The sequence below is a fragment of the Melanaphis sacchari genome, unplaced genomic scaffold, assembly GCF_002803265.2.
Source record: "Melanaphis sacchari strain LSU unplaced genomic scaffold, SCAv2.0 Contig22_pilon_pilon, whole genome shotgun sequence".
Classification (NCBI taxonomy): domain Eukaryota; kingdom Metazoa; phylum Arthropoda; class Insecta; order Hemiptera; family Aphididae; genus Melanaphis; species Melanaphis sacchari.
In genome coordinates this window covers 1,755,599-1,766,631 of record NW_020271107.1, presented here as the reverse complement: position 1 = coordinate 1,766,631, position 11,033 = coordinate 1,755,599, and the positions used below count along the sequence as shown (strand labels likewise).

Here is an 11,033-nt window from a genome sequence, read left to right as displayed (position 1 = left end):
TTTTCATATAAACGTATAATATCTTAGGATTCTTAGGTGGTATTCACTGTATGGTCGTTTTGATAAAGGCCTTGTAAACTTATTACTCGTATTAAACAGCTGACTATATTATGGGCGAAAATCTCATGTTGCAGCATTCGACATCAACGATCTAGAAGTGAACCTGGTTCTTGGTTCTTTTTCTTGTTTTTTTCTAAGTTTCGAAGTTTTGGATTGAAACTGATGACATTTGGTACGATGAACGCCCAACAAGCACACAAGGAACATGTGTTGGCTGTGTCGAGGGATTTTATTTCACAGCCTAGGCTTAGTAAGTATATATTAAATATAATAATACCAATCAAATTAGGGCGTGTCTGTGTCCAAAAATCTTTATTAAAATATTATAATGCATTCGTCATTTACTTAAATCTCAATTAAACGCTTAAATCAATTCAGAGGTAACCAATTTTTAGTGTTGTACCTATTATTAATTATTAACCATAAGGATTAAAGTTTTTGGTAATCGACATTGTACATTGTTAATGAATTCTTACATTACGTCAATTTATCATCTTTGTTGATTAATTAGTTTTTTTCTTAATATATGATACTGAATTTGTAAACATTAATATACTGTACACCATTTACATGAGAAAATACTATTTCTAACGATCAAATTTATTTATGGTTTCATTATATTTGTGTATAACCCATTGTAAAATTATAGATGTATAATCTCATTTTAAAGTTAATTTAATACGCTTATGGTTTTAAATGAGTTTTATTGCTGTGTAATGAGCATTTTATTAAAACATTGTTTTAGAAGAATAGTAGATAATATGATGTAAAAGCCTGCTTTAGTGGGCGTGGTTATTTATATCGATAATTGTTTAACTGATGTTATTAAATTTTTTTTAGCATATAAAACTGTTTCTGGTGTAAATGGACCATTGGTGATCTTAGATGAAGTTAAATTTCCTAAATATGCTGAAATTGTTCAATTGAGATTACATGATGGTACACTACGATCTGGCCAAGTGCTTGAAGTGTCTGGTTCTAAAGCTGTCGTACAGGTATGTATATTGTTAACATTCAAGTATTCAGTTTAGAGCAAATTGATAACTAAAAATTATGATTTTAGGTTTTTGAAGGTACATCGGGTATTGATGCTAAGCATACCCTTTGTGAGTTTACTGGAGATATTTTACGTACGCCAGTGTCTGAAGACATGTTGGGTCGTGTTTTCAATGGCAGTGGAAAACCGATTGATAAAGGACCTCCTATTTTGGCTGAAGATTATTTAGATATTCAAGGCCAACCTATTAATCCATACTCAAGAACATATCCTCAAGAAATGATTCAAACTGGTATTTCAGCTATTGATATTATGAACTCTATTGCTCGTGGACAAAAAATTCCAATATTTTCGGCTGCAGGTTTACCACATAATGAGGTATAATTTATATTTATTAAGTGCTTACTAATTGAATAAAATATTTCTATTTATAATTTTAATATACTATTTAGATTGCTGCTCAAATTTGTAGACAAGCTGGTCTTGTTAAACAACCTGGTAAATCTGTTCTTGATGATCATGAAGACAATTTTGCCATAGTGTTTGCTGCTATGGGTGTTAATATGGAAACTGCCAGATTTTTTAAACAAGATTTTGAGGTAAAATTTTTGAACATTTAGTATATTATTTAAATATATTTAAACAAAACATCTATATGCATTTAGTTTCTGACAGTTATTCTATTCAGAAATATAATTTTACTGTTAACATTAAACAACATTAAACAGCAGTTTAACATGTTTGGTGTATAGAATAATTCTAATGTAAGATATGAATATAGTTAAAAACTGTGATTGTTAGAATATATTGGTTACACTAAAATACTTTTATTAATAAAATATTTTAATATTTTCATGTTTAAACTAATTAATTATTTTATTGATGAATAGCTTAGAATTGTATAGATTGTGTAAGATTAAAATGTAAGCACAATGTAAATTAATTTATCTTTTAGAAACTGTTATAATCAATGTGTTTTTATAATTTTAAAAATATTTAATTATTTATGTGTATTTACATTTTTTTTCCAGGAAAATGGTTCTATGGAGAATGTTTGTTTGTTCTTGAATTTAGCTAATGATCCTACTATTGAACGTATCATTACACCACGTCTTGCTTTAACTGCTGCTGAATTTTTAGCTTATCAATGTGAAAAGCATGTCTTAGTTATATTAACTGACATGAGTTCATATGCTGAAGCTTTAAGAGAAGTTTCTGCAGCTCGCGAAGAAGTACCTGGGCGTCGTGGTTTCCCTGGTTACATGTACACTGATTTAGCTACAATTTATGAAAGAGCTGGGCGTGTGGAAGGAAGAAATGGTTCTATTACACAAATACCTATTTTAACTATGCCTAACGATGGTAACAGAAGAATTTGTGTAATTGTTTTTAGTTATAACTAATAATTTATGTCTAAATTTAGATATTACTCATCCAATTCCTGATTTAACGGGATACATTACTGAAGGTCAAATATATGTTGATCGTCAGTTGCACAATCGTCAAATATATCCACCAATTAATGTATTGCCATCTCTTAGTAGGTTGATGAAATCCGCTATTGGTGAAGGAATGACTCGCAAAGATCATTCTGATGTATCAAATCAGTTGGTAAGTTCTACACTTTCATACTTTCAATTAATGAATTAATTTGATTATATTTCTTTGAACTTGTGTATTATTTTTTAGTATGCTTGTTATGCAATTGGTAAAGATGTACAAGCAATGAAAGCTGTTGTGGGAGAAGAAGCATTAACCCCAGATGATCTTTTATACCTTGAATTTTTAACTAAATTTGAAAAAAATTTCATTACTCAAGGTAAAAAGTTTAATATTAAATAAACCTTATTAGCAATTATTATAATAAAATACTACTTTTTCCTTTTATTAGGTAATTATGAGAATCGTACAGTATTTGAATCTTTGGACATTGGATGGCAGTTATTACGTATATTCCCCAAGGAAATGTTAAAGAGAGTTCCAGCAGCTACATTAGCTGAATTTTACCCAAGAGATTCCCGCCCAAAATAATCTATTGTGTAAGTAAATAAATTATTGCAATTTTTTTTACAAATTTCTTTTAACCACTAATAATTTGTATATAGTTGGCCTAATTTGTAAAGTTCTTAATTTTCAATTATTAATATTTTTAACAATTAAAGTATATATTTTCAAATTATCATGTTACTAAACGAGACTATATTACGATAACTAACAAGTAAAAGAAAAAAAAATGTAATTATGTATAATTTACAACACAAAAACTGGCCCTTGAGTATCGCAACCCACACTGCTTACCCTGCCTAACGCCATGAGTTCTCAACATATACCATTTATTTATTTTTTTTTTGATATTCGTATTATTTGTTTTAAATTTTTAATGTTTTATACTTAGTTTGAATAAACAAAATATTAGTTTATAAAATATTTAAAGTATTTCAGTAAATGAAATTCTAATTAAAAAAAACACTGAAATTAATTTAATTATGTTGTGGACCACTGAAGCGAAATGGCTGCTAGGTTTGTGACGGTCGAGAGCCAATTTTCGTGTCATGAACTATAGTTGTTATTTTAAAGTTTTAATGCCAACGATATATATATATATATATAATAACTAACTAAGATATAGTGATTTAATTAATATTTAAAAAAAATAAAATATGTTGCAGATGAATATTTTAACCGTAGATTATTCAAAATCTTCTATGTTCATTCTTCATTGGTTCACCTTGTACATTCCATTATGAATAAAAAAATAACTACTGTATTTTTTTTTAATATGGTAATAATATGTAGAAAATAGTTGTTCAATTCCCATTAAATTAAAGTCATGCTAACATTTTAATAAGTAGTAATAGTATTTATTATTTTATTATAAACATTATTGATAGATAAAATATTATTGTCATATTTCAAAATGGGAATCAAAGTATATTAGATTATCAGCATAATAATTTTTAAGAGAATGATGTTAATATCTTTGAGGTATTTTACCGTTTTATTTTCGTTGTTGTGAAATTATTATATTCTATTAATTAAAATTGGTTTAAAAAATTATATTTTTTGTTTTTGGTGATTAATACTTAGTGTATTTCAGTGGTTACTGGAATAATAGATGTGATGATTCTCTTCTAAAATAGATGCTTTAAAACTACCATTTTTATCCAATTCTAGTTTTAAAATTTTTCATGGGTTGAAGTTTAAATTGAAAGTTGTATGATACAAGACTATTCAATTTTCTATAGGATATTTATTTATTTTTTTTATTTTTAAAAGTTTTAACTAATATAAATAATTTTACAAATACTAAATAATGTATAAATAAGATATGGCTAATCACTTTGAATATTATATTTTTTAAATATTATCATCAATTTACTAAGATTTATATGTTTTTTCCATTATGATACATTTTAGATAGACTAGTTGACCATCGATCAATTAAGTGTATTAAAAGCTAGCAGTCAAATCAATAGAATATCTATTTCTTGATTACTAGTTTTTGGGATATAGTATGAGAGCTATACCTGAACCTGATAGATATATCCATAATATATTTTTTAGTAACTATCATGCTAGTATTTTTAATTACAGTGATACTTCTATTTAACAAAATACTTTTTAGAACCAAATTAATGTAATATTATTTAACAAATTTCTTTTGTTGCCTATTGAGACCAAAAATTATAAAAGTTATTTTATAGCAATATTTTTAATCACATAAAGTTTGACAAATTAAGTTTTTTTAGATGTAATTCAATAAACATTATTGGTTAATGGGAAATATTATTATTTAAATACAAATATGTATTTATAGATGAAAAAAATTGGAATCATTGATTATTTTAGAAATATTTCTTATAACATATTAGAACAATAGAACCCTATTTATGTCAATAAATATTAATCCAATTGTATTTCTACAGTTAAACTGTTCAACTAAAATTAATAACAAAATATTTCTCTATATTTTGTAAATAAATGTAAGTATGTAACAGCTAGTAATAATTCTAAAGCATATAAAATAATTACATACTAAATGTGGAAATATGGACATATTTTGTTGAAAAAAATTGCTATTTTCATAAAATGATTATCCATTTCATAATAATAGTGAATTCACTAAGTGAGTATGATGTAAATAATGTGCAATAAATCATAAATGTAACAAAATACATTATAATTGCAATAATTTACACTCAATTGAGTTAAATACTCATTCTTTAATGATATAATTTTAAGTGAATTATCTTGTATGCCAGTATACAACATTAATAATCAGATTATACAAGTTAACATCTTATAACAATGTTTATTGATACTTGATTGAAATAACTGATATTCTATTACATGGAACATTATTAAATTGATAATAATATGCAATACAAAATTTTGGGTTACTAAAGATAAGTAGGTAGTACTTAAAAAAAATAATACCTTTTAGGACGACAGTAAGTAATTTTAGTTCTAAAGGTATGTATAGAACTACTAGAACTTATGTTGGTTGAAGAGTAAACACAGATTGGTTATTTTTTGAACTTACCATTTAATAGCAATTTCGGGCCGGTCATGTTCACTAAGCCCACAAGCCCTTTGTGTCGGGGAATATCTTAGACCTCAATTTTTTATCGCACATTAAATATTTTACATAATTATATAGATTGTAAGTATCTACCAACTGTCTTTTATGTACTGATTTGTATATAAACGTAGATTAAATATTTATAATAATATTGTTTAGTTGACCATTTTCAGCCTAAAATAAAATTATAATATATGATAAGAATGGTAAGATCATATATTTTTGTTATTAGTGTAAGCCAGTAAATTCATACACAAATTACTAAAAACTAAAATATATATAATTATTATTCATATTAACTTCGTTATTGTTGCTATAAATATGAAATATATTCGCCGCATTTTCGTTATAATCAATGTTATTTTCAGGAATATTATATAATTAAATAAGTATAAAAAAATTATATAAGTGCCTATAACTGATGAAAAGAAGAATGATGATTATATATCATATATAATCATCATATATATATCATATATCATATATGTTGTATCTAAATGATGTTTCATTAAAAAAATTAATGAATTTTTTGATGCAGACGAGTTAGTAATTATCGACGAATATTTTCCAACAAAAATATACTGAAATAAATGAAATGATGAATTAAGAGAGCGGTGTATCAGCACGTGTTGTCTTTGAGTTAAAAACATATATTACCAATTACCATATTAAAATTTACGTTTAGCAGTTCCAAATTTCAATTGTATGTGTTTTAATATTAGAGTGAAATGACCAACTATAAAATTTAAGTGTAAAAACATCTGTGTTTTCTCATTGGATGCTTACAATATTTTAATATTAAAACTATTTTTCGAAAACACTATTTTAATAATTAAAGTTTTTATCATGAAAAAAATCGCTAAGATTGTTCCTATACACTCCATTTTACGGTATCTACTCTTAAATTAATGAAAATCTTTGTATTTTTTGAAGATTAGGCTTCAGCGTATATGGCTTATCTTTAGCTATGAAATTTGTGGTAAAATATGAAGTTACAAGAAAAAACAATTCAGTTTTTAAAATCGACATTAACATCCTTTATTTTTTTCAAGATAAAGTTAGGTTAAGGGGATTATAATTTAATATGTGATGTGGTTATGTGAAAACAAGGCCATACAATTTCGCCAAAATATAATCAAAATTTAATAATGTAATTAGCAGTGCAGTGGCGTAGCCAGGATTTTTTAATGGGGAAGGGGGTGAGTTAAGGTTTGAGTCTATACAATAGGTAGATATACATGAAACATATCATTCTAAATTTTATTGTACATTATTTAAAGCATTTAAAGTCAAAAAATATTTTAATTACATTACAATTTACACCAACCGTAGTCCTCTTGTTTTGTTCACAAATTTATTTTGGACATCATCAGGGTCTATCATTATATCACTGTGTATAATATTCATCATTGCCAAACCATTTAACCTATTTTCACAGGTGGTATTTCGTAAATATGTTTTCAATCTTTTTAACGTTGAAAAAGATTGTTCACTGCTACCAGTTGTAACTGGGAGAGTTGCTAAAATCTATAGAAGTTCGAAAGTAGAAGGGAAAATCGATATGTTACATTTTTGAAGAGCGTCGATAGCATTCTTTGGTAAATCTTTAGTTCTTGTACCATTTTCAAGAACATAACGCACCGTACGTGTATGTATCATAGTCAGCCGCGGAAGAACAATACAAAATGAGTAATTTATCACCCTACCACGGTTTATCAAGATAGATAAACAATATAGTATATAATATATGCAATAACAGTATTGTTTATCTATCTTGATGACTACGGTCAACTATCGTCGACACCGTGCATACAGCATAGAGTAATACTATATGGCATACAGGAAATTGAATAATTAAAAAAAATATTAAATAAAAACCAATTGAGGGGGGGGGGTGTTTCAACACTAAAACCACCCTGGCTCCGCCACTGTAGCAGTGCACCATATCTAAAAATGAATTATGGTAATATGCCAAAATAAAATTAAATAAAAGAGCATTAAGTGATCTGCATAATCTGGTAGGTACCTATAAAAAATTACAATTTGTTTAATTTATCATCTAATCAAAATTATTGTAATTTTTTCCACTTTAAAATAATATTAATAATTGTAAGTAACTATAGTTACTAAAAAAAAAAAAAATTATAATTTTTAAAAATTCATTATTAATATGTATTTTAATTAATTTATTGACTGAGTTTATTTTATTCATTTTGGTAAATTAATTTCAAGGTAGGACATATATAATTAGATAAAATGTATCTAAAAAAGTAACGTTGAGTGTATATAATAATTTTAAGTATAAATAATATAATATACTAATATTTCAGTTAATAATAAAATACGTAAAAATCGTTAATATTATAATTTATTTTCCAAACGTTCAAGTTAATACCTACTAGTCCATGTTATCTGCTCGTTTCAAATGCTTTGACCTATAACTAATGTGAGCTGGGTAAATTTATCAGTTAAATTATAATACCTGAAATTGAAAGTTTGGCGCTGCAAATTACATAACAAGCTTAGTTTATGTTAATAAAATTAATACTTACATACGACGCAAATTATATGTACCTATTTTTTTATATTTTAGCACGGATATAATACATGCAGTACTCGTAGCTCTTAAATGTAACTATTGGTGACGCTAAATATCATATTATCTCATTGATACGATTTAAAATGTAGTTATGTACACTGTGTCAAGATGTGCAATTGTGTTACCTACATTTTATATAAAATATTACAAGACTGTATGTCTGTATATCTTGGTATAACTTGGACTTTGGTATAGTATGTTGAAACAATAAATTTAAGATGCAAATTTTAGTTTGGTATTAACTATAATGAATAATGATAAAAATTATTAAATACACAATCATTGAATCCATCACATATGGCCTTTAAATTTTCTCTCTGTATTGAAACGGTTTTTAACCATTTATTATTATATTATTTATAGCTTCTTAAATTGTTTACCTTAGTCTTGATGACTGTCACTATTGACACTATTATACAGTCTAAAGTAATATTTTATTTATAGTTAAAATAATTAAGCCACTTTATAGTATTTTCTACAATACCTTTATTATTTTTTGTTTATTTAAATACGAGCATTGGTCTACATACTTATTTTCTAAATCCATTGTCTTACGTTTATGTAATCTTAAATATTTGTTTTAATACGTTGGGTTGTAGTCATATTTTTAATTTTTAACGTAATAATTAATAATATAAACCTAGGTTCTATAACTTATAATCCAAAAAAAATAAATATTTAAAGCAATCTAACACCTAACTAAACATATTATGAAATGGTGTATGTGTAAAAATATTTAATTAATATAAATATAAATAATATACCCAAGCTATTTATTCTCGTGCATTCTCGTGTGTTAACTTTAAAAATTATCTCATAGGAACAGCGTGAAATGTGGATTAAAAAAGTTTATGAAGAAGTACCTTAATCACGTGATTTAGATAAAAGTACAGATAATGATTATAGTAGGTAGTAGAAATTGCTATTGCCTATATTGGTATTCTGTTTTTATGAATGTATGATTAATATCGTAATTAAATAATTAAAACAATATTTGCTTAAAATCAACATTTTATGTGCCAGTCAATTATTGAAATGTACTGGGTACCATGGTTCCTCCTCCAGTCCTCGATATCATAAGGAAAAAAAATAAAAAAGAAAAAAGTCAATTATTGAAATATATTATTATAGTTCCGATACCCATTAAAAATAAATAATAAATAAATTACTTTAATCATAGGCAGATTCAAGGGGTGATAGATCGTCCACTCTTGATAGTTTTATGTTATATTCATAATAATTGTAATCATATGATTTTCTTTATTTGTATTAACATTTTAATAGAAAGTTATTATTACATTACTGTTAAATGATAAAATATGAATAATTAAGTATACATTTTAATATACCTAGTTAATAATACAGAATAATGACTAATGATCAGTAATCGGAAATCTTATTTTTTGGTACCTTCTACAAAAACCATATTTTCTACTTTAAATCTGTTTTATATTTATAGCGTACAATGTATTAGACAAGTTCATCCGATATTATTGTTTCAACTGCATTTGTATTTTGTAATATAAACTAATAATTAAAATTATAAAATTATAACTACTATAAGGAATACATTTTTAGGTATAGTAAAAATTTGATGAATAAACTCGGTCTAAATAATTTATGTTTTTAAGAATTCAGAGACGACCAAAATAAAATGACTCCCATTAACTCCCACCAACTAAAATGTTTATACATATAATGTATATTAACCATTAAACAAATGATAGTTATTTTTTTACTATAAACAAAAAAGTTTTTAAAAATAGTTTTATCAAATATTTATAGGTATCTATAATAGCATTCAATATTAGAAATCCATTGTAAATATTATGCTTGATGAGGAATATTACAGTAATGTGAGTAGGTATATGTATACTATTTTATTTAAAATGTTAATAATGTATAATAAAATTGTTCATTTAGATTTTTAATATTAGAATTATAAATTCTCAGCTCATTAAAATTAAATTGTAAGTGATTCGAGAGCAAAGTTAGTAGGAAACAGATTTAAGGCCTAGGCCCTAGTATAGTTATAAAATTGTTTATTCTAAAAAATAGTATAATAAATGTGCTTATTCTATGTGTAAATATTTATTAATTCATATTTTAGTATTTTGTAAGTGGCAAATGTGTTTTTAGCAATTTTTGTAAACTCAATCAGGACGTGTTATTATACTTACTATACAAATTGCTCTTTATATAATTGGTATACCTACATAACTTAAACTGGACCTTTTATCGTTTGGTATTCACTACTTTCTTTTAACAGTAGTGAAAATTAAAAAGAAAAGATTTTAAATTTAAATTAAAAAAAAAAAAAAATTAAGATATAACTACATACTTTACAATTTACATCATACACACATTTATAAATTATAACAATATATTGGATAATTACCTAAATCCTAAAAACCGATATTATGTTATAACTTTAAACTTATAAATTATAATAATTAATAATTAGAAAAAAACAATTAAATTAAACTATCTGTACTTCGAGTTTATCCTTGAAGTAGGTATCTAGACTTTAGAGTATCTCCACTTGATGCCCTTCTAACAAGCGACCACTTTTTATTTTATTTTGTTTTACAACTTATTTGCTTATTGATTTTAAAATTAAAAAAAGTCAATACCTAACATCGAATTTTAGTATTAAAAGTTTAAAATTTTGAAGTTTTTTTTATAGTATTTACTATTTAATATCAATCATTTCAAACGAATAATATTCATTTTTTTGCTTTTAATAAAATACCCATCAAGAACATGCCAAATATGTGATCATTCGATATTAATTA

The 11,033-nt window shown here is 25.2% G+C and overlaps 1 protein-coding gene across 1 annotated transcript; it reads left to right on the top strand.

Moving 5' to 3' along the window:
- Nucleotides 1-222: 222 nt before the first annotated feature.
- Nucleotides 223-3,088, top strand: LOC112594417 (V-type proton ATPase subunit B). The gene is made up of 8 exons (XM_025339185.1): nt 223-310; nt 901-1,055; nt 1,124-1,435; nt 1,510-1,656; nt 2,089-2,419; nt 2,481-2,668; nt 2,747-2,876; nt 2,949-3,088. The coding sequence occupies exons 1-8, from the start codon at nt 223-225 to the stop codon at nt 3,086-3,088; spliced, it is 1,491 nt and encodes a 496-aa protein (XP_025194970.1).
- The last annotated feature ends 7,945 nt before the right edge of the window (nt 3,089-11,033 follow it).

Coding starts and splice junctions, on each gene's coding strand:
- LOC112594417 (XM_025339185.1), top strand. CDS start 223: ATGACATTTGGTACGATGAACGCCCAACAAGCACACAAGGAACATGTG. Junction 1,657..2,088: donor TTTTTAAACAAGATTTTGAG/GTAAAATTTTTG, acceptor TTTTTTTTCCAG/GAAAATGGTTCTATGGAGAA. Junction 2,669..2,746: donor CTGATGTATCAAATCAGTTG/GTAAGTTCTACA, acceptor ATTATTTTTTAG/TATGCTTGTTATGCAATTGG.